The sequence below is a fragment of the Opisthocomus hoazin genome, chromosome Z, assembly GCF_030867145.1.
Source record: "Opisthocomus hoazin isolate bOpiHoa1 chromosome Z, bOpiHoa1.hap1, whole genome shotgun sequence".
NCBI classification, from domain to species: domain Eukaryota; kingdom Metazoa; phylum Chordata; class Aves; order Opisthocomiformes; family Opisthocomidae; genus Opisthocomus; species Opisthocomus hoazin.
The window spans coordinates 25929530-25953999 of record NC_134454.1 but is presented as its reverse complement, the minus strand read 5'-3'; the positions used below and the strand labels follow the sequence as shown (position 1 = coordinate 25953999).

Below are 24470 nucleotides of genomic sequence, written 5' to 3'. Positions count from 1 at the left end.
TTCACACACTAAAAAAGCTTTCCAACTTGATCAGCTGTGTACGCTTCAGACACTACAAGCCAACTGTTTCTTCCTGTTGCCTCTTCTCCCTCTGCTTTCTGTAACATTTGTTTTACTTACTGAAATTTCTCCAAGATATATACAGGGGCTCCCCTGGCTCTTGGTGGAGGTTGATATTGTCCCACAGAAGATGGATGTATACTAGCTTGCTATCTTGAGCAAGAGATGTCAAAGGAAGCTGAAAATCATGAGGAAAGGAAAAGAGTTTTAAAAGCATCAGTACAGTCTTACTTTTTTAAAAACTGCTCTTTTACTCATTTTGCAAACAAAAAAAGGTTTACTTTATTTATCTTGAATCCAACAAACAGGAACAGTTGATGTCTTCTACAGGAAACTGCATTCAACCAGAGCAAAGTCGCAAGTACTGCAACATTTAATTGCCTTTTCTAGTTTAGACTAATGTATGAAGACCATTCAGCTTTCTACAGATACTTGAAGAAAATATTTATGAGTATGTATCCAAAAATATTTTTTGTGCACCAAACACTTTACTTGATTTGTACTACTTATCATGCCATTCCTTAGTATTTTCTGACCTGATAAAGATTTCATTTGCCTATCTATGTCTTGGTTTTCCCAACAAGCAGAAAGATTTTGTATTTGCATACCAACGTGAACCATTTATTTCCATTAAAAACGTATGGCACTAAAACCAATAGTTCCACAATTATTTTATAAAATCAAGTGCCTCTGGAATCACCACCACAATAAGAATTAGTGGGCAAGAAAAATTTATCACGAGTGTATCAACTTCAAGTAGTAATTACAAGATATTATGTCCCACCTTGTGGTCTTCCCTGCTAATGCATTGTATTTTTCCAGTATACTTTAGATTTCATTAGTATGGGTATTCAACTACATTTCATGGAAAATTGTTCTTGGTTCTAGGTTGGGTATGTTTTGAAAATTGAGGGAGAGAATTTTAAAATTCAAGTGCATACATGTAGATAGGAAAATATTACTTTTTTGTGTGCATCATACATAAATACCTATTAAATTTGGTATATACATACACAAATCATACAGGTTTCAGAAAAACATCTGCTCCTTAAAATGGGGAAAGCAAAATACTCAAAAGATAGCATCCATTCTATGTTCTTTTGTTCTATTCATATAGTGATGAAACTCAGTGGAGATTAAATAGCAAAAACTATTAATGGAAAAGAACAAAAAATATTGACCAACAACTTAAAAGGCTTCTATACTGAAGTATGTAACCCACACTATGTGGGTTACGATGTATTGCAAGTTGTGAGTTCTGCACAGACACATCTTGTTTCCTTCTACGTATCAGCCTTTTCTTTAATGAATCTTACTCTCTGGCTTCTTAAAAGAGAACAAACAGTTTGACTAGAATTTGAATGTTGTTTTCACTCATCTTCCTTCAAGATTCCTTACAGAAAACAAACGTATTGCAAAAAAACAGGAACCCAGATCCAAGCTAGTCTGAAATTACTTACCCACTTTTTTTGAACCAAACTCTCAAATTTAGTTCTAGAAGGAGGAAGCCACTTACCTGCACTCCATCATTACAGTGTTCAGATGTTAGAATAAGTCCAGGTAAGTTGCTAGGTAGATCCAACCGCCGGAAATACCAAACTAGATTCCAGAAAATTATGGGGTGTTGATTGATGAATTTGGATGTATGAATTACTTGCTCTCCCTCATTTTCCAATAGTGATTCAAGCTCCTTACGAAGTACCAAAGGGCTCAAGTAGGGTACAGATACAGGGAGTGGGTTAGGTCTTTTTATTAAAGGATCCTAAAAAAAACCCAACACACACAAAAGAAAAAAATGTTGGTTTTTTTTGTTTTTACAAAATCAAAGATTTTTCTTCCAGAAATACTTTTCAGGATGACTTGCCCTGAAATCCCCCATTGCACAGTTTCTTTTGATATTTGGAAGAAGCTTGTGGAAGTACTGAACACAAAATAACTTTAATAGCATCAGTATTTTTGACCGTTCCGTTGTTACTCAACTTTAAAGAGCAATCACCTACAAGTTTACTCTGTTATGTGAAAAAGAAAACACTAATTTATTATAACTTGTTTCTGATTATACGGTTTCAAGCTATCTAAGCCAGTACTAAGTCAGTGGTGCTGGAGATTGCAGAAAAATGTCAGCAATTACATCAGCTGTGGAACTGAATCATGAGTTCATAAGTTAAGACAGCTTCTTGCCAATAAAAAGTGCCAGGAGAGAGGACAAACACTGTTTCACATGCAATAATAATGTAGTAACCTCAATACTGCCTCTTACTTTCTCCCATCCACTCAATATGTAATGATATACTCAATATGCTTAAGAGAATGTAAAGGAGGAGTGTAAGTACATGCGTGGAAAAGGAACAAACTTTGGTTTGTTGTTTGTTGTGTGTTCTTTGCACTATTGTGTTTAGGGTGCTGCAGAAGTTAGGTTATTTTAAAAACAAACTTCCAGGTTTAGAAAGACAAAGACTAGCTTCATTCTACTAGAGAGAACATTTCAAACCAAGCAGCACTGTTCGTACAATGTACTGAAAAAAGAATTTTAGATTAACTGAACCAAGGTTTTTTTTGTCGTAAGAACATGAAAATATGCTTGGCCATTCCCATTCCCCAAATGGACAAGAATGCTAGTAGAATATTATTCATTGTTCATAGCAGAGCGTTATTCCTTACAGAAATATTCACTGAAAGTGTTCACATTATGCATTTTAAGTTCATTGCATTTAATATTTTGCTGTAAACAGAATGTGCAGCTTCTAGACTTACCACAACTTCTTGCAAACTATTTGGAAGACTAACTGTTGAAACGCCATGAGATGGTCTCTGGGAAAGATCAATGTTTTGCAGTGGACCTCCAACGCTGTGGCTCCGAGTCAAGGACACTCCTCTTTTTAGTGGGTTATTGGCAGATGTCTTCATGGTTCTGGGATCTTCACTTTGTTCTTCTGCCACATCACTGTTTGGATATTGGAAGAGAATACGCTAATATGAAACTATTCTGCATTCCTATGGCAACAGGAAGGAAGCAGAAAAAGGCTGCCAAGTAAGTACCCCAAACCAAGTTTCACTATTAATAAGGAATCATATTTGCCCAGTTAGCTCCACAGTTTCGGGAAAAGAAAACAAAATGTCTCTCAGAATAGTATAACCATCCCTCCAGAAAAACAACTAGGTATAACCTAAGGCATGAATCTGAAAGCATTTCAGTTCTGTATAGGTACCATTGCTCTAGTACAGCTTTACCTTGCTTAGAAAACCAGCAATGGACAGTTTTGTAAACACACAAAGATTATCTTGTTCTGACTATAGTCATTTTTACTTCCTCCTCCCTTTCTTTTAATTTCTCTAAATGTCATAAGCAGAGTAAAAATGTTATAGAAAACAATGTATAAGTTGCATGCCAAAATAACGGAAAAAAAAAATTGTAAATGTCAAACTCACCCAACAGATAATTTAAGCAAACTCCTATTACAGGCTTGTCAAATTTAATCCATACAATGAAGCCTCTTGCAGATCTGGGAATATTAATTTTGTACCCCTTATAACTGAAACAATGGGTAAAAATAATTCAACTACAATAGTAGCTGAAGAAACGAGAAAAAATATCAACAGAAAGTGTCTGCTTCCAAATAATCTGCAAAGAGAGGGAAGTGACTCATTTAGAGGTGACCTTCACCTTTCTCTCAAAAAAGTGTTCCAGCAAATGGACTTCTTTTTCCCCAAAACCCAGTGGCCTTCCCGTTAAATTCTAAACACAAGGAAAGGAGAAGTAATGCTTAAATTTCTGTATGTCTTTAAAAGGCGAGTCTGTTCTAACAATACTGAGTAGAAGTTTTACCTATTACTTAATAGCAGATGGACCTGAAGATTTAGTTCTACAGCTGTATCTCTAAAACAGAGTCATTTACTGGAATCAGCTTACTCCAAATTGATAAAAGCATGCCTAAAACATGCAAGAAGAATGAGAGGAAACAGACGATCTTCAAGTTGCCACTTGTACTTCACCATATTTGGTACATAAGCCACCTTCACTTCAGAAGTAGAGGAGAAATACTGGAAGCACTGCTACATTTCTGTTTTACCTACCTCTGCTCAGCTGCAGAGCTAGTTTCTTCAGCTATGGTGTGGCTGGACTGTGGGTGATCTGAAAAACTGATCAAGTCAGCAACAGCTGGACTGGACAACAGTTTCTGCTCCAGGGGATCGGTGGTTAATGGAAGGGTACCACTCTGTAAACTATCTCCTGAGGTACTTTGCTTCAGGAAAAAGCTAAGTTACAACATGAAAGGGAGGGGAGAGAAATACAAAGGTTAAGGTGTAAGCATAAAGTCATTAAAAAAGTTACTATGTTCTACATTTACTTTCAAAAAGTAACAAAAAAAGGAAACACAGCATTAAAAAGCTTGACAACAGGACACAAACGTCATCCTCCTCTCTCCCCTGTAACTTACATAGGCAGAGTAAATGAACACATAACAGAGATTTGATCTGCAAAATAAGAAATCCTATGCTGGACATACATCATTACAAGTGACCTTAGTTTGTCATGGTTCCTAATCAGCAATGATATATCAATAGCTGATACATCACTGAAAATGGTGATTGTAATGTGACATTACAGACTAGAAAACCATACAGCATTATTGGCACAAGATAACAGAAATGTATATTGCTTTGCTAAGGTTTTTTAAGGACACACTCTACAGATATTCAGTTTCAGCATTAGAGAACACTAATGGAAGCTCTGTTTCACAGCAATAACCACTACAGTGAGAATGCATTTTAAATTACCTTAAAATAAGTTCCAGCCTTCACACTGTAATTAAAAGCAGTAAAAATAGTAAGTGCAGAAGCTTAAACTGGAGAACTACTGGAGAAACAACAAGCTGGAGCATCTGTAACTAAAAGCTGTTAGTAGATTTAATTTGGGAGAAATTCTTTGCTGGCAGATTTAAAAACTTCTTCATATGCTTTTCAAAAGTTCATGATCCATTAGCTTTGTTTTGAAAGCTAAACAAACTGAAAACAGACATATCTTCTGTATAGTTATGCTTACAAAGAAAGTATGAAAAGAAAAAGTGGTAAAAAGGCCACCAGTTCTTTGCTTTTTGGCTGTTTTACAATGAAACTCAATAGTTTACATGCCTTATAATTTCCTTCAGTACAATTACGACTGTCGAACAGGCAGTGACATTCTTGCGAACATCTAGACAAAAATACCAGGAGATACAACTAAGATCCTTTTGGGAAAAATTACAAGCATGTACAAACGCAAAGGCAGAAAGAGAGTATCTATAAAACTCACTAACCTTGCAGAGCCACGCAGGTCTTTAAATTCAACATTAAGTAAAGGTAGGAAGGTACTTCTACAGAAAGGACAGGTAGTGTTCAAGTTTGAATCATCTGCTGTCCATCCAGCCATAATTTCTTCATCATAAACCAAAGCACCACAAGCTCTACACTGAGAGCAGCTTGACATCAATACCTAGAACACCAACGAAAGAATATTATCAGACTTGTTTCAGGGTTCTTTTATAATTGGCTTTATAGGCTTAGTATCCACAGGAGTTTAATGGGTATCACAATGCTAGCTGGGAGGCATGAGTTCATCACTACTTACTTACCATACTCAGAGTTACCTCATCTACATAACTTTTACCTATGAAATGCAAATACTAATAATTTATTTTTGTTAGGTATTTTGAGACTTGGAAGCACTCCCCTGAAATGCTACTAATTTAGCATTTGCAATTGCTTGCTCCTATGAAGCCTTCAGCATACACAACTTGTTTCGAATGTTGTGCTGGTTTTGGCTGGAAGAGAGTAAATTTTCTTCATAGTAGCTAGTGTGAGGCTGTGTTTTGGATTTGTGCTGAAAACAATGTTGACAATACAGGGATGTTTCCATTATTGCTGAGGAGTACTTACACAGAGTCAAGGCCTTTTCTGCTCCTCACACCACCTCACCAGCGAGCAGGCTGGGGGTGCGCAAGAAGCTGGGAGGGGACATGGCTGGGACAGCTGAGCCCAACTGACCAAAGGGATATTCCATACTGTATGACGTCATGCTCAGCATAGAAAGCCGGGGGAAGGAGGAGGAAGGGGGAGATGTTCAGAGTGATGGCGTTTGTCTGCCCAAGTAACTGTTATCCGTGATGGAGCCCTGCTTCCCTGGAGATGGCTGAACACCCGCCTGCCGATGGGAAGTGGTGAATGGATTCCTTTTTTTGCTTTGCTTGCACATGCAGCTTTTGCTTTACCTGTTCAACTGCCTTTATCTCAGCCCACAAGTTTTCTCACTTTTACCCGTCTGATTCTCTCCCCCATCCCACTGAAGGCAGGGAGTGAGCAAGTGGTTGCCTGGCACTTAGTTGCCAGCTTGGGTTAAACAACAACACATTTACTTCTCAAAAAAAAGAAAAAAAAGCACTTAACACACACAAAAGAAACCTTTATAGTGGTGTGGTGGGTTAACTTTGGCTGGACACCAGGGGTCCACCAAGCCACTCTATCACTCCTGTTCAACTGGACAGAGAGAGAAAAGTAAGACAAAAAGATTATGCATCAAGAAAAGGACAGAGAGATCACTCACCAGTCACCATCAGGGTAAAACAGACTTGACCTTGGGGAAATTAGTTTAATTTATTGCTAATCAAAAGTCAGAGTAGCGTAATGAGAAATAAAACCCAAATCTTCAAATACCTTCCCTCCACCCCTCCCTTCTTCCTGGCTTCAGCTTCACTCCTGATTTTCTCTACCTCCTCCCCTCAAGCAGCACAGAGGGATGGGGAACGGGGGTTGGCAGTCAGTTTGTCACACGTTCTCTCTGCTGCTCCTTCCTCCTCACTCTCTTCCCCTGCTTCAGTGTGGGGTCCCACCCATGGGAGACAGTCCTCCATTAACTTCTCAAATGCAGGTCCTTCCCACAGGCTGCAGTTCTTCACAAACTGCTCCAGTATGGGTCCCTTCCATGTGTCCTTTCCACGGGGTTTAGTCCTTCAGGAACAGACTGCTGCAGTGTGGGTCCCCCATGAGGTCACAGGTCCTGCCAGAAAACCTGCTCTGGTGTGGGCCTCTCTCCATGGGGTCACAGCTTCCTTCTGGAGCATGCACCTCCTCCAGTGTGGCGTCCTCCATGGGCTGCAGGTGGATATCTGCTCCACCATGGACCTCCAGGGGCTGCAGGGGGACAGCCTGCCTCACCACGGTCTTCACCATGGGCTGCAGGGGAATTTCTGCTCCAGCACATGAAGCACCTCCCTCCTCTCCTTCTTCACTGATCTTGGTGTCCACAGAGTTGTTCCTCTCACATATTGTCACTCCCCTCCCATAGTTGCTGTTGTGCAGAATTTTCATCCCCCTTCTTAAATATTTTATCACAGAGGCATTACCACCATTGCTGATGGGCAATGGACTCAGCCTTGGCCAGCGGCGGGTCCATCTTGGAGCTAGCTGGAACTAGCTCTATCAGACATGGGTGAAGCTTCTGGCATCTTCTCTCAGAAGGCACCCCTGTAGCCTCCCTGCTACCAAATCCTGCCATGCAAACCCAATACAAGTGCAAAAAACAGAAAGTTGTTTTAAACTAATAGAAGTCTCATCACAAAACTAGATTGAGAACTGGAGAAAAGATGGTAAAAATTAATTCTGTACTAGCTGAAGAATCATAGAATGCTTTGGGTTGGAAGGGACCTTTAGAGGTCACCTAGCCCAACTCCCCTGCAGCGAGCAGGGACATCTTCAACTAGACCAGGTTGCTCAGAGTGCCATCCAATCTGTGGGTGTCAGGAGGATGGGGCCAGACTCTTTCAGTGGTGTCCAGTGATAGGACAAGCGGCAACGGGCACAAATTGAAGCACAAGAAGTTTCATCTGAACATGAGGAAGAACTTCTTTACTCTGAGGGTCATAGAGCACTGGCACAGGCTGCCCAGGGAGGTTGTGGAGTCTCCTTCTCTGGAGATAATCATATCCCGCCTGGATGAAGTCCTGTACAACCTGCTTTAGGTGAACCTGCTTTTACAGCAGGGCCGGACTAGATGATCCCCAGAGCTCCCTTCCAACCCCTACCATTCTGTGATTCTGTCCTTGAATGCTTCTAGGGATGTGGCCTCTACTACGACTCTGGGCAGCCCTTTCCAGTGTTTCACCACCCTCACTGTAAAGAATTTCTTCCTTATATCCAGTCTAAATCTACCCTTCCTTAGTTTAAAATCATTACGCCTTGTCCTGTCACAACAGGCCTTGCCCCCATCTTTCCTATAGGCCCCCTTTAAGTACTGAAAGTCCGCAACAAGGTCTCCCGGCAGCTTCCTCTTCTCCAGGCCGAACAGCCCCAACTCTGTCAGCCTGTCCTCACAGAAAGGGTGCTCCAGCCTTCTGATCATTTTTGTTGCCCTTCTCTGGACCTGCTCCAACAGCTCCACGTCCTTCTTGTGCTGAGGGCTCCAGAGCTGGATGCAGCACTCTAGGTGAGGTCTCACCACAGCAGAGCAGAGGGGCAGAATCACCTCTCTTGACCTGCTGGCCACTCTGCTTTTGATGAAGCCCAGGACATGATTGGCCTTCTGGGCTGCGAGTGCACATTGGTGGCTCACGTCCAGAAGAATGGTCTACAATCCTTATTTTTTTAGGCTTCCTCTTACTTCGTTGCTTCACTCTCACAGGAAACAAAACCAAAAAAACACCAGCAAACACAGCATATAATATATTTTAGAGTTTTTTCAGATATTTGACCAATGGCAACATTTTTCTTTTACTATGCTATGCCATTTATATAACGCAGTGCAGAAGTTTGACAAGCCTAGATCTCCAGAAGGTCAAACATAAAATAAAATCACATGGGACCTAGCAAAATAACACCACAGCTGAAATAAAAGTGATCAAGGCAAATGCATTGACCATTGCCTACGTATCTGAAGTTTGAAAGCTTCTACAAGCGACAACTGAAAAAGAGAAGCATACTAAACTACTATTGTGCTGTGTTTGGCTGGAATAGAATTCATTTTCTTCACAGCAGTCTTTATGGTGCTGTGTTTTACACTGGTGACCCACTCCATGTTGGTAACACACCAGTGTTTTAGCCATTGGTGAACAATGCCTTACACACCATCATGGCCTTTTCTTCCTCATTCTGTTCCTAATCCAGTGAGGAGGCTGGGGGTAGATGAGATGTTGAGAAGAGACACAGCCCGCTCAGCTGACCAAAGAGATACTGTATAACACCATGCTCAGCAATACGACTGGGGGGTGCGTGGGAGTTCTTCCAAGGTAGCTGTTGCTTAGGGTGTCATGGTGCTGACTGATTGCACTTGCATCACTTGTTTTTTGTTGTTCACCCCTCCTATGTTTTTTCCTCCCACCCAATTTACTTCTTGAACTGTCTTTATCTCGACCGTTAAGGTTTTTTTCTTGCTTCTGCCCTTCTGATTCTCTCCCCCATCCTGATGAAGAGGGAGTAAGCAAGTGCTTGGGTGAGGGTTTAGCTGGTGGCTGTGGTCAACCCACTATAATTATTTAGTAACACATAATTTTCATAAAGAAGAAAACAAACAAACAAATTAAAAAAAAGCTTGAAAGGAAACAAAAAAATCTTGTTTCCTCTCTAATTTTTTGTCTCACTTCAAGTTTTGACCTTTCTCTCAAGTGTGTCTTCTCTCTATGTATGGGCGCTACATAAAAGCATTTAACACACTTTTCTGTATTAAAGCTACTGTCATATCCTGTGCTAAAAGTATCAGGCATCTTTGCAGTAAAAACATGGAAAAAAATGGTTTTGAAAAATCCAGTCACAATCCAACTAAACAGGTAATGAATACATACAGTGATGTTGAGTAATTATCTTTCATCTATGAGTTTATTAATCTTACCTCCATTGCATAGTTCTGGAAAATGCTGGATAAACTAGTATTATGTGAAGAGCTGTGCTCTGACTTCTCAGAATCTAGAACTTTCATACTTCTTGGAAATGAAACTTCACCTGTAGAGAAAGTGTCATTTGGTCTTGTATTCAAGGAAAGAGTAATTGGTCCATTCCCAAAGAAAATAATTTCTGTTCCACCAACACAGAAAATTGTACCAGATGATCTCCAAATATATACGTAGGTCTGTAACTTCACTGATACTATAACTACAATACAGATAAATATAATTTTTGTGATTGACAATTCAAAGTTATTTTTGTCTAACACAATATATCACAGACTGCTAAAAGAAATAAAAGCATCAGTGAATAAAATCTGAAAATACAAAGAAAGAATAAAAAACGGCAAAGAGCACAAAGATTGTTCAATATATATACTCTAAATAAAGTTGTTGAAGACCTCTTGAATGACACATCCATATGTAAATAGCAAACAGAAGGATAGCACCAGATGAGACAAAACAAACATGCCATTACTGTGCTTGTATTTTCCCTGGCTAACATTACAGTAAAACAAATAATCTTTCTTTGGTAAGGCTGAGTTTTCGGGTTATGAGCTTTGTCCAGGAGAAGGGGAAAAAGAGTTGGAACGTATTTACCAAAAGGAAATGGTTGGAATCAGTTTCAGGAAGTAAAACTATCAGCATTACTTTCTCTGACAAGCCCAGTGAAACCTTCCTATTCAAAAAATCACTACTACAGTCCCCTCGTCAGAAAGAAGGCTCCTCTCCTTCCTCAGCTAGTTTATGTTTGTGAACAAATTTTACATATCCTGTTGATGGCTGCCACTCTTTATAGTTAGTCCTTACAACCCTCCTAACTAACTGGAACTATAAGATATCTCACTAAGATTTTGCTAGACAGGGTTAGCTTATGCCCAGCTTATGGCCTGTGCACAAGATGGTTCCTCCTCTCTTGATGCACACAACTTTATGATATTTGTATCATTAAAGTACTGCAAAGAAAGCTAAACCAAATCCCCAGCTGATTCAGCAGCACATCTTTTTCTCAGAATAAGCATAAACTGAAAATGACTAGATTTACTTTATCCACTTTTAGAATGGGGGAGGGGGAGGAAGTACAATTTATCAACAGATACATATTCAGCAATTATTTACCTTCACAACTTCAAATCAAGTATACATCCAATACCTCCTGTTCCACCATAAAGCTGATACATTTTTTTGTGTGTATCGCTTTGGTTTTTTTTGTGGGCTTGGGGCTGTGAGGTTGGTTTTGGTTGGTTGGTTGGTTTTGGTTTGCTTGGAATTTTTTTTTTCCCCCTCAAAAAATCTGCCTATTAGTTCTGGAACTATTTGCAGTTCTTGAACTCTGCTCTGCTTTTGTGTATTAATATTTCAAGAACTTCCAGGGTATTACAACTTCACCTGAATCAGCAAGTGTTCCTGGCTAGGTGGGAATCTTCCTATCACATACACAGGGGAAGTACTTTTACAGTTAAATCCCTGTATTTTGTCTCAACTTTTTATACATGCAACAAAGAGAGAAGCATCAGCTATTTCCTACTGCAGGAGAAGAGTACAGAATGGAAGTACAAATTTGCTTGTACTTACCTTAAGGGTCTGATAATTTCAGATCACCATAGCTTCCACTGTTGTGAATGATTTCACACATAATCACATGCTTGTTATATTATAAACAAGTAATGGGGTGTGTGTGGGGGGTAAATCTCACCTGCACTGTAATGCTGTCTTCCTGCATCTCCACTGCTACTGCTACTGCCAAGACTAGTAGTGCTTTGTGCAAGTTCATTTGTAATTAGCCCTGGGACTCCAGTTCGTGATGACACATTATCTCCTAAAATATTATCTTCAAAACCAATGGGGAAGTTGAAGTCTGGTCGATTATTTTCTTCCTATAATACAAGAAAAAAATCAGCATTTTTGAGTACTCCAGATCCATTATTTGACTTCTACATTTATCCTATTAAATAAATAATTAACGTGGCAGATTAAGATGAAATTCTGACGTAAAAAATTTATCAGATGTAAGATAAATCTACACAACCCCAAAAAGAGCAGACGTTGGACAAACCAGAAGGATACTGGAAAAACAAAAGGCTTTAGCAGTGAAAATACTTAGCTATCAAACTGAGTGACAATGCGACAGGGATATAAACTTCTTTATTACAGGAGAAACAGGAAAAAAGATGCAGAAATTTTGATTTGGTAGACATTACATGAAGGAATTCTCACAAAAAAGGTCCGAGTTAAAGTCATATGAAACATACCAGCTGAAATGATGCAGCAATTACACAGTCACTAAGACACAGGATGTGACAAAGTATAAAATTAGGATATTAAAAAAGGGATGTTGCAGAAATAAGAGGAGAGAATTAAGAGATCCTTAAAGAAAATTAAAATAAGTCACATTAAGGGGATTATGATGTGCCATTAAGCAAAATTCTACAGAATAGGTCAGTATAATAGAAAAAAACACAGAAAAACCCAGGTCACAGGAAAAAACTCAGGAAAGAAAGCAAATCAGTGCGTTTTCATTGTCACAGGAAAAATCTGGTTAAAAAAAATAAGAAAAATTGGGTTTTTATTTAATAGAAAGGATAATTTTAGTAAAATCAGTTAAATTTGTTTCACGTAGAAATAAAGTCAGACAGCTATCTTTCCCTTTCCCACATTTCACAGAGGTTGGGGAAAGAAGGCAGAATTTGAAAAAGGAAGCAAGAAGCTATCTCAGCATCCTGAAGAGGGGAGGCAAAAGATCCTTAAAGCCACACACCAGAACGATGGGTTAACTGGATCAAGCAGAGGCCTTTCTAAGAGAGAAAATTACGTTTGGAGGCACAATAACAATATGTATATGCAAAGGAGGAAGTTATAATATTCATCCCTCCATCTCCTCTTTCATTCGTGTCATTACACTCCAAAATATTTTACTCTAAAGAAGACTGTTAATCAAGCATGCTCACACAACAAGCCTAACATTTAGTTTCCAAACTCCTGACAAACAAATTTACTAGATCTCAGGCTGTCTTTTACAATTTTCAACTTTAATACTCATCAACCTGACTTCCTAGGTACGTGATTTGTTTTCACCTTTTCTTAATTTTTTTGAAATAAGACAGACAGTGTGATATAATTTAAGATGATGTCATTTTCTTCTTACTAGGGATTCTTGCTGCAGTTTCTTTAAATATAAATAGAGAAGTACAGAAATGGGGGGGAATGTTGAGAACAAAAAGCCAAAGTTTAATTTTACTGCATCAAGACAATTCAATGTGCTTTTGTTTGAAAAGTGTTTTTTTCAGGACAGAGGAAAACTCCACCATACACTTTTATTAGCTAAGAGAAGTCAATATGTAATAAAAAGCACCACCTCGTGAAGCAATCTTCTGGACACAGAAGTTACCCCTCTAACTTTGTCTCCCCAAATTTTTCATATATAAAGACACTTGCCTCCTCATCTGAGTAACTATAAGCTGAAGTTACAGCTCCCCACATCTTACTGGCCACATTGGCAGCCTGCTTCATGCCTGATTTCAGAACATCCATTTTTGGTCCAGACAGTATGTTATCTAACTTCAGACTGGATAAAGTTGTTACGACAGATCCTAATGAGCCATGTGGAGAAGAACGACCCAGTCCTGTCAAAGACGAAGACCGCTCCTTTTGAACTCGTGGATGGGTTTGTTGCTTTGGTCGTCCAGTGAATGTTTTGGATCTGGAGACAGAAGGACTTCTCCGATTTTCATATGACTTGGGGGATGGCAGAACAGGATCCAAAGGCAGGCTTGACCTCCTCTCTTGGGAGTGACCAATGGTACCAGAGGCTTCTGCTTCCCTGTCTGGCTTGTGCAGTTCCATGCTGGGAAACTTACTACCCAATGGGTTCTTCAGATTCATATAGCTCTCTATTTCATCTGCCAAATTACGTGCTGCAACTGGTGACACCAACTTTTCCTCAGGTTCTGGATGCCTTGGTTGCATGCTGTCAGTAGCCAGCAAAGATAAAGGGTCCAAGCCTACTTCAACATCTTCCCTTTCAATAGGCTTAACTACTCCATAAAAGCTATTCCTTTTAGTAGTTGCATCTTTGGATTCTGGTTTCTGCTTTTTGGACTCAGCTGACTGTTCAATGTTCATGCCTTCCACTGTGGTCATGTCTTCATCTCTTCCATTCTCAAGATGCTCCTGCCCTTCCCCAGGTTGTTCCAGCACTGGTGAAGACCTGTGCTCCAATTCCCAATCACTCTCAGTCACACAACTCCAAGCACCACTTATGCCAGAAACCTGATGGTCACTGGTACTTTCAAAGCTGTGGGATTTCTTTGTATGACAGGGTGAAGTTTTGGCCCCAGATAAAGCTGCTGTTAGGATCTTGGCATCTGCTCCCATCATTATTGCTATTTCTTTAGAATGCAAGTCCAAGCTGCCTTTTTTCAGCAGCATTCCTGCTCTGCTTTCACTGCTGAAACTGCAACTTCTCTCTGAAAGCAGTTTCTGCCTCTTCTGTCCTTTTTCACTTGTTTTCTTAGGAGAAACGTCACCAAAGACTACATCTTCAACTGAATCCTGAGTTATGAACAGTGGGCTAGAACAAGTTTCTAAAAGAGAAAAGACATTAATATGGTATCCATAGCCACCAAACATATTTTTTTCCTGAAATCACATGAAACTTCCTTATCTCCTTACCGGTGAGCAAACTGGGAGCACCACAATCTCATGTTACTCATTAAGTTACACTAGTATTAACAGTTATTTTACTGGCTGCAAAGGCATCCTGCAGACCAAAAGTCATCTACTCTTTGACTCCTTGAAGTCAAAGCCTTTTACGGCTCCTATGTCCTTTCCCTGTGCCAACACCCAGCAGAGAGTAGGTATCACATCCATGAACTAAAAGTGTAAGTAAAGATCGCTCTATTTTAGTTCCCAGAGATATATTCACAGATCTATATATCAAACTCCATAGTTCATTCTGGTTCTGAAAAAAAACCAACCTATCGTGTGTGTCTGCATAACACAGAAGCATTACTTCATTTACGACACTGCCACGTTTAGAAAAAGCTAATTAAATTTAGCATGTGGAAGACAAACTAATCTTATAAATATTCCCATTTCCTCAAGGGAACTGGGAATATTTAACGCCTAGGAAGCTGTGTTAGCTAGGCAAAACCCTCCACAAGTACGGGAATTCTACTATATTAGCATCCCAACAGAGGACCCAATGTACTATTTCCACTGCTGGAGGATGTCTGAGTGCCACATAGATGCTGCTTCTTGACTAGTCATCATCTCTCATAAGTGCCAGAAAGTTTCTGGGCAACTTGTTGCCTGAGACTCAATTCTTTGCTATCAAGCTACGCTGAAGCGGCACTACATTGCCTTAGTCAAGGACAGTCAAAAAGGCAGGAAGAGAGCGAGCCCCAAGATTTGGCTTTTATATAGCTATGTCTTCCTCATCATAAAGCTCCAGATATGTAAATAAATTTTGTATGACACAACGACAACATGTATTGTTCCCAGGTTATACATTTGCAATGTAAGCCACAGGAATAAAAAGACTTGTCCAAGGTCAGTGAGGTTTAGGTGACAAAATCAAGAGTAGGGACACTTGATTTTCTAGTGCACTACTGAAACACTCTCAGTGCAGGACAGAGAAAATCTTGCTTTCAATTTACTCAACAGTGATTTTCAACCTTAGAATCCACAGGTTCCTTCTAAGTCACCTGCGAAGGACAGTGGTGAAAAGCAAATGTGCGAGATATCTGCACCTCAAATAAAAGATTTGTTTCTTTTCATAGCATGAAAAAGACTGTAAAACAGCGCAACAAGATCAGGACTTCAGCAAGCTCTTTTTCACCCAGTGACTCACCACCACTGCTTCTCCTTCCACTGCTATCAAAAATGCCAGATGGAACTTTCACAATACTGTTACCCCAAGCAGGTGGTTCTGTTGGACTGTGAGTTTCTATATTCAGCTGTTGCTTTTCATCAGATTTCTCAGTACAAACCTCTAAAAGAAAGAGAATGTGAACTTTAGTTAATTTGACTAAATAATTTCATTTGCACTATTATGGACAACATGAACTCAAACACTATTCCCTTATGTAATTATAACCCAAAGGATCAGTCCTACTAGATATTGAGCATTTCCTGGAAATAACACCCAGACAGATGACAGCAGACAGTATTACGTAGAGAGTGCTTAGCTATTCACAAGGTTAGAAGTGTGTGCCAATTTATTGCCTTGGTATTCTCTCAACTAACCAAAGCAGAGCAGGAACAGCAAATCTCAGATTTTCATGCAGGGCTATTTGTCTAATGACAGCTTTGGAAACCCTAACTCACATTATGGATCTAGTAAGAGAGACATGAAATAGATTCAGTAATGAGAAAGACAAAATACAGAAAAACTAAAGGCAAAATGTCGATAGAAGATAGGAGATGACCGTATTTTCTACAGCTGGGAAGACTTTGTAGGAAAAAAACAGTGCCTTTCAGTAGGTCAACTTGTACAGCTAAAAAAATGGTCAAGTTTTCAAATATACAAATGAGAGGAATAGAATACAAAATACTGTGTGCCCCAGCACTTGTCCATTTTTTCCATCTATATTAGTCTAATAAAAGGCTATGTTTACCTATATGTATTCCACTGCTATTATCTAGGGCACAGAAGTAGTCCATCAGATTTCATATAGTCATATTTTGACTGTGGCAATGTTATGCATTCAACACATTAAGAATTTGTGGTAGTCTAACGCACGAAGCCGATTTGTTACAAAAAGCCTTCATCAATATAAACACGCATACTTAACCTCCTATTAGGTCTTCAGCTTTAGAAGAAATAACTTTCTCTACTTGTGTCTTGGTTGCATGAAGACTATCCCCATCACTTCTTGAAAGTTCATCCTTGGATCCATAGCCCTGGTCTGACTGACCACCTGTTTGAAGGAATATAAACACATGACTCAGGCTTGTTTTACTTTCCTAAATTTGTTTTTCAATAAGAAAATAAAAGAACTGAAACTAACTTGTTTCACATTTTGTTTTGACAGAAAAGTTCACAGTAAAATCACCAAAATATCTGATTTGTGCACAGATCTACCTGGTGATGGTGACAGCAGAGATAATTAGGCTATACAATCCAAATTTACTTTTCAAATAATTATATTAAACACAAGTTATTCCCCCAGGAACACAATACTGACTACTTTTAACGCACTGTATAACCTTTCATTCCTTTCCCTTCTCATTAGCATGAAATACTTCATTGCTGTGCAAGCTAAATTCTCAAATGCATCAACAAAAGAAACTTAGACAAGTGCAACAGTAACTGGGAAAGCTTCTAACAATGAATATATCCCTGAAAAGAACAGTACCATAAATGGTGCTACATCTTTGTGCTATAGTGCAAAGTATAAAATGTAACAGAAAAAAAGCAAAAATCTAAACATTTAAAAGTAGTCTGTTCCTCCACAATACTGGTTAAACTTGACAGCTGTAACTCATTCTTAAAAAAAAAAAAAAAGTTTACAGTAGTCCAAAAATTCAGCTGTAGGAAACAATCCAGAAAGACTACTCCCTATTCTTTGTTATTTTTATCTGAAGTGCTGCTGCATATGCAAGAACACAAAAATACCGCATGGGACATATATCACAGCAACGTGTTAAATAGGATCATTTATATGCCTTAGACTACCTGTTAGAATACTTGACAGTATTTTAAAAGATCAGTGTAAGTTACTGAGTGCGAAAGGTATTAGGTAGCTCCATAAAACTTGAGTGACAGACGTAATTTATCTATAAAACATATTACTTCTGTTTATGCTATCAGCAAAGAGCAAACATGTAAAAAAGAAATAAATTTAAAAGTTTCAGCAGCCATCAATTATTACATTTGGTTACTGTATTAAAACCATTTACATAGAAAAGTAAGTTGACATTCTTCAGTCCTTATTTTCTTTCTATCATCATTTGAGTAATATTAGTATCCCTGCTTTGCACAGAAGTGAAAACACCCTATCAATAAAAGGGTGAATTACCTGCAGAAGTAACATTCAAGGGCAGAAATAATGCACACGTGCATCCAAGGCTTCACACCATATAAGTCTGCACCCCACACCGTGATAGCCAAGGACAAATGCGGCACCCAAGAGACAGCAAAGAGCAAAAGGCAGAGCAACAAAGAGCAGAGAGAAGGGAAGTTCAGTAATCTAGGCAGGCATATCAGATGAAGCACAGGAATCAGAATCAAAGTTCTCTTTACAGAAGGGCTTAAGATATTAAAAACATGAAGAGTGTGCAAGAGCCATTTGTACATTGTTTTGAAGTACACACAGAAAAGAAGTTTAGTTGAGACTGTGCACAGCTGGGATGTAATCAGTACTAAAGTAGATATGAAGAACCATTATTTTTGTCTTGCCACCTCAAGCGATTAACTTCCTGTACTCTCTTTTTATTTTAGTCTGTCTGGAAGAGTGCACACCAGGTTAAAGGCAGAGCTTTTCTCCAGCTTATCACCTGTCTCTCCATTTCCAAGGTGTCTCATAAAGACTGTATGACAAGGTTCTGATAATTTCTGTATTTATTTCCACATTTACCAATTACTGTTAAGAAACTTGAATATGGCCTTTAAAAGCATAGTTTACTATAGTAAAACACAACATACTAATTCCAGGCATGCTAATTAGGCCCTTCTGGATTACCACCAAGGAGCAACATTTTAAAGTGTCAATTTCTAATCACTGCAGCAACCTTCGCTCCTTTCCTTTAATGAAGAGAAAGGTTTTACTCATACAGACTATCATTTGTATGAATAGATGACAACATGTAAAAATTGAACAGACTGCTATGTCAGAGGCTTCATACCTTCTCTGAACATTAGCACAAAAAGCAAGGTTCATGAGACCACAGCAAGACACAGTACTTCTGCTACAGTTCACTCTAAACTAAACAAGAAGCATGATCTGCAGTAAAGGAGTAATATTCAACAACAGTGTATTTCATTTTCTTTACATAGTTTAACTCGATGCTTCATCCTCTACAGCCTCAAGAGGGGAAGCTGGTGGTTGTGGAGGGGAAATCAACAGGAGACTAAAAAATTTAGCCTTTTGGGGGACTGTTAGTAGTGAAACCCAGCAGAATCTAGTACCTGTGCTAGAGTGATTATCAACGGAATCAAGCCTGACTAAGTCACTGACGAAGAGAGTGTGCTCCCCACTGTTAGCATCATTAGAACTATCCACGCTACCATGGCTCACCATGTCCCCATCACTTCCACCCGTGGTACTCCGCAGAGCTAAAGACATGAATGAGAACTGGTTAGTAAGAAAGGATTTAACTTTTCAGTTTTTAAAACAAATCTAACCTCTTCAGAAAACAATAAATACTTTTGCTTTCACATATAAAGTAAGAACATGAAATTCTAGCAACAGAATTCAGACAATTATTTCTTCAGTGTGCGAAAGAGATTCCAAGACTGTTTCAAGCATCAAGATGGCAATTAGCAATTTTTATACACTTAATGAAGATTTTCCACTTGTAAAAGCCACAATGTTAGCTGCAATCCCTCAGAAAGCATGTCATGCTCTTGCTCAGCAGAAATAAATCCATTTCAGCTAATTTATTACCTGATACCACAGGTACTCGTAGGCTCTGCGTTGATTTCTTTAAGCACTGCCTAAATTGTGCTGTGCCACGAACCACATTTCGTACCTTTGTCCACAGGAATATGCCACTGCGGTTACTGCTAGGCCAAGGAGACTCTAAAACCGCCTATAGAAAGAGACATTGCGATAACAAAAACAGTAAGAAAGTTAGACTAAGAAACACAGTACAGTGAGACGCTTTTCTTTCCATACTCAAAAAAGGCATTTCCTGTCAACCATGTGAAGAAGGAAAAATATTTGTGTTTTTACGAGCTGTTCCCTTTTAGCCTACTGCTCTGGATACAATAGCTGAGTAACAACTAACAATGGATGAAGATTTCTTTAAGTAAACAAGGTGGATTTTATTAGTATTCATACACTTCAGTAGCAACAAAAGACCATAGGAGCACCTCTTTTCCTATTACTTTACATAGTTCAGTTTATCAAGAAGTTTCATTAGCATATTACAGGAACTTGGAAACAAGGAAGAGAGGAGGAGACTACTCCAACTAGCCTAATTCCAGCCTTCATCCATCTTTGGTCCTGCTACCTTAAAGGATACACCTAAGAACAGATGGTTTTGACATGAAAGCACTACACAGGTTGCAAAAGTTGGAAATGGGAGCACTAAAATATTTACTTCAACAGAATTTTTGGTTAGCCAGACAGCACAGGAATGTAAACTTAACCATGTAAAACCACACAGTGTAGATCCAGTGAACCGTAAGCATGTCCAAAGTGACTGCTTGCCCAACAGAATCAGTAAATCCAAGTGCAGAGCTGCAAGAAACATTCTTCAAAACATGCTACAGGACAAGAGGAGTGACACAGCAAGAGAGATATTGATCCAGTATTCCTCATCAGGACTTCTCTTACCTTATTGTAATAACCATAGGTGATGGCATTTGGCAGTATTCCAGCATTTTTCATTTCAAAAAGGACTCTCACGGCCTGAACAGGCTGACCCCACAGTCCACAGAGCTGCATTACAACTCTGTAGCAGACCTGGCAAGAAACAGAAATGCATAAACGGACTGATGACAAGGATTTTGAAACAGCTTAAGCTCTTCCCTGATTTCCAACTTTTACACATGTAAAAGGGAAAGCGATATCAGCAGCTACTCAGTACGTTAACACTCCACAGCCAGAAGAGGGAGCAAAAATTAAACCGGAAATCACATAAGCTGAAATAACATCAGCAGTCACGTTGCTGAGAAAGCTCATTTTTCCTCCACTTGGCTCTTCTATTTGAAAAATAAAGGAGGGAAGGAAACGCCCACGGAAAAAGGAGGATAACTTGCTGCTGTGTGCCTGTGGATACTGCTGAAAGAAGGTTATGCTGCACACAAACCTATTATCCATTCAGTTCAGTAAGGCTGCAAAACATTAATTCAAAATGCATTTCTAAAATAGGAATATTCACGAACATGCTTCTTGAAGAAGTCTGGGAGAAGTCTAGCAACACTAAGTTGTAGTACTTGACCCAGCTGATACTACGCTGTTGACAAAAAAGGAAACAATTTCCAGCTGCTCTAGTTAAGCAGACTTTGAGATTTGTGGCTTTAAAACAGGTCAAACTGTAAGTACGCTTAACCTGGCAGTGGTGGTGAAACACACTGTATTTGCACTTTGTCTTCTGTTCATGTTTATGGTAACTTTTTTATTTACACTTGCCTCATCTAGTGGTTCCACATCAGTTTTCCTCATTTTAATTAGAACATCGTATGCCTGCTGCAGGGCTTTGACCTTGGGATGTGCAACTCTGATGTAGGCTGGCAGACAAATAAACCATAGGCTGTAACTGTGACTGAAGAGACACTTAGCCCACTGTGGGGGGCTTACGTAAAACTTCTTGGCTAATTTATGGGCTGTTTTTATCTCCTGTAAGGGTGAAACAAAACAAAAAAAGCAGACAAAAGATGTAACATCCTGAATCTAGAAGCCATTACTAACTCAGATACCGGCTTCTTAAAAGTAAACATTTAATCATAATTGAGAAACCTTCAAATGAGGCTCCCTTCTTACCACTCTCTTATTACAGCTCTCTGCAATCAAAAACTAGCATCAGAATTAATCGTCTTTTTTTTTCTTCCCAATTCAAGGATTAATTTTAATTTCCTTTTTGTTTATATTACAGTCTAAAGCTTAAAAATGGGCTTGACAATAAACACATTAGCATCTGAGATTACAGTTTATTCGTTGCCTTCTGTTTCTCTCTCTCTCAAGTGTTGATTCTTAATAGTTACAAACATTAACTTATAGTAGAAAAAGGTAGTGGCAATTTTACCAAAAAACTTTGTATCTTTCAGTGTTCATACAGTGATTACAGTAAGACTCATCTAACCTGTTTTGTTCTCTTTGCCATCAGCGCCGGACTATTTGAAATGCTGCTTCCAGCTGGGTGTCTGCTGAAGGACAGCTTGAGTTCCTGTGGTCTGTCAAAGAGCTTGAAATCCAGTCGAGGGAAGTTTTTATAGCTACATAAGATGACAAAAAAAAACAAAAACAAAACAGAAAAGAAAAGCTTTTCAAATACTGCTGAAAGTAGGAAAGCCATACAAAGACAACTTGTGTGAAAAGAACTGATAAAACTGGAGAATAAAGAAGAAGGAGGGGAAAAATATTAAAAAAAGAAAAGAAAAAAAAAAGATAACACAAGAAGATGCCTTGGACATTAAACCTCCACAGACAATGGAAACAAGAACCAGAGTGCCATTCATATCATGAAGGTCAGGGAAGCAGAGATGATGAGTACCCAGGACAACAGTTGGAAACAGAACCTTCGAGACCTCCACGAGACACAGGCAGAAAAAATCATACCCAGAGTGTCTGAAACTCCACAATTCCTGCACAGGGCTGAAAAACACTGAATGATAGAAGTCTGAAAAGTGGAGTGAGTGTTTTGTTCTTTTGGTTCATCAGCTACAGATCAACAGTATTGCGTAAATCCACTACCCACCCACTGCCATTCACACTATGGAACGAAGTGCACCGCAGTTGCTACAAAATACACATAAATGGCTAAAACAGGAAGAAAACACTGAATACTTGTAGAAAAGTATTACTATAAAGTTGTCAAGAAGTTACTGGCAAATTAACACCAAAATCCACATGCTCCCAAACATACACACACAGAAAACAATGACTTCCAGAGTTTCAGAAACTTACCAGAATCCAGGCAGTTTGTATCTATTTAAAGAGTCTCCCGAATATTAAATTACAGCAAGTCTTGCACCATAATGGAACATCTGCCCAGCTTAACATCATAAGCACTCCACTTTCACTACATGCGGCTGTTTAACTTGTACCTGTATTTTGGCACTCGGTCCTGTCCATCATCAGCAGGAGGTTCTGGTGGCATTATGAACACTGTGTGTTCGCTCTTTTGGGACTCATCAAGCTCAATCAACCGTGCATCTTCGATGGAATCTATATCAACCTGAAAACAGAGTTTGTACTCTAAGTACAGAGTCTGGCTTTGGGATAAAATGCCCTTTTTAACATTAATTATGTTAGTATATGGTATTTGATTTTATATATACATAAAATATGTAAAATAAATTATATTTGTTCTAATTATTCAAATATTAAGCCAACAGCCTTGTCTTTCCATTTTTATATCACAATCAGATACGCTTAAACATTTTGAGGGACAAAGTACCTTCTCTCCTTTTTCTGTTCCTTTATCCGGAAAGAGCTGATCAAAAAAAAAAAAATAAAATTAGAGTTTCTTCTCAACTCAAAAAAGATCCTAAATAATTCTATTGAAGCTGTGTCATTTACTGAAATATTAAATAAGAAATACAAAATTTTCATATTACTCTAGAAGCAATTAATCTCTTTTTCAAATACTTCCTTTGCTGAAAGTAAGAAAATGCAGTAATCACCATGCTTTCAATCTGTTGACATTATCTACTAAATATAAAATCCTAAATCTTTCAAAGGAAAGTGCTTTCACTTAGTTTCATTGAAAGAAACTGCCATTTTGCAGATATTTTCAATATGACAATTTAAGTAACACATTAACAACCTGCAATAATATCAAATCATTAACAATATTAAACAAAGTATACTATAGATGTGTGCTCTAGATGCACATCCTATACTCAGCAGAAAGAAAAATAAAGTCAAAAAACCTTTTAACACTTATTTTGTGGTTTGTTTATACGTGTTGATTTAATCAGAATCAATGCTGAATCAAAGACTCATTCTATAAGACTTGGTATGAAAAAGAAGGTTATGGTCAGGAAGAATCATATATATACACACCTTAAAAAAAATACATGCAATTCTCTAGCTCCTCATTTTTATATTGTGAACTTGGCATTTTACAGATGAAGCTATAAACTCAATAACCCATCTAGACCAGAGCCATGCTGAAGAGCCTTTGTTTCAAAAAACAAGAATGGGTTACAGCAATCTTTCTCTTATAAAATACAGGCAACGAAAGGGGATCATATCTACATAAATTAGTTTTGACCATAGTGGGGCACTAGGCATGGTTTTGTGTTTCAAGTTTAAATTGTGTAAAAAAGAGCAACAAGGCAGACGACCACTGATATATAATTCCACATTAGAGGGAGGGTGATTAACCCCTTAAAGGGAAGACACAGATGGCATTGTGCTAACAGTGTCAGCTACTGGTATTTCTCACATTATTGTACAGCTTGACATCCTACAGGGCTTTAATAAATGTTTCCTGCATCAACACAGAAAATTATGACCCTGCAAGAAGATGAAAGAAGAAAATGACTCAGCAATAACCACCAAGAATTTCAATCCCTCAAAATACTTGCTGCACAGGGTATCTACCTTTACAACTGAAAACCAGGACAGTAACACAAAATGAACACAAGCATAGAATTTAATAGTATTG

The 24470-nt window shown here is 38.6% G+C and overlaps 1 protein-coding gene across 1 annotated transcript in view; it reads right to left on the bottom strand.

Annotated features, from left to right (window-relative positions):
• Positions 1 to 24470, bottom strand: part of DENND4C (DENN domain containing 4C) — a 76557-nt gene that overhangs the window by 6323 nt on the left and 45764 nt on the right. The window contains exons 14-30 of the mRNA XM_075411568.1: positions 23256 to 23291; positions 22903 to 23033; positions 21939 to 22071; positions 21269 to 21475; positions 20471 to 20599; positions 19577 to 19721; positions 19099 to 19245; positions 16763 to 16888; positions 15820 to 15960; positions 13404 to 14551; positions 11665 to 11845; positions 9917 to 10026; positions 5358 to 5533; positions 4135 to 4317; positions 2815 to 3004; positions 1577 to 1822; positions 121 to 238 (exon numbers count right to left, since the gene is read on the bottom strand). Of these exons, the coding sequence (XP_075267683.1) occupies positions 121 to 238; positions 1577 to 1822; positions 2815 to 3004; positions 4135 to 4317; positions 5358 to 5533; positions 9917 to 10026; positions 11665 to 11845; positions 13404 to 14551; positions 15820 to 15960; positions 16763 to 16888; positions 19099 to 19245; positions 19577 to 19721; positions 20471 to 20599; positions 21269 to 21475; positions 21939 to 22071; positions 22903 to 23033; positions 23256 to 23291 (3547 nt within the window). The remainder of the gene's footprint in view (positions 1 to 120; positions 239 to 1576; positions 1823 to 2814; positions 3005 to 4134; positions 4318 to 5357; positions 5534 to 9916; positions 10027 to 11664; positions 11846 to 13403; positions 14552 to 15819; positions 15961 to 16762; positions 16889 to 19098; positions 19246 to 19576; positions 19722 to 20470; positions 20600 to 21268; positions 21476 to 21938; positions 22072 to 22902; positions 23034 to 23255; positions 23292 to 24470) is intronic.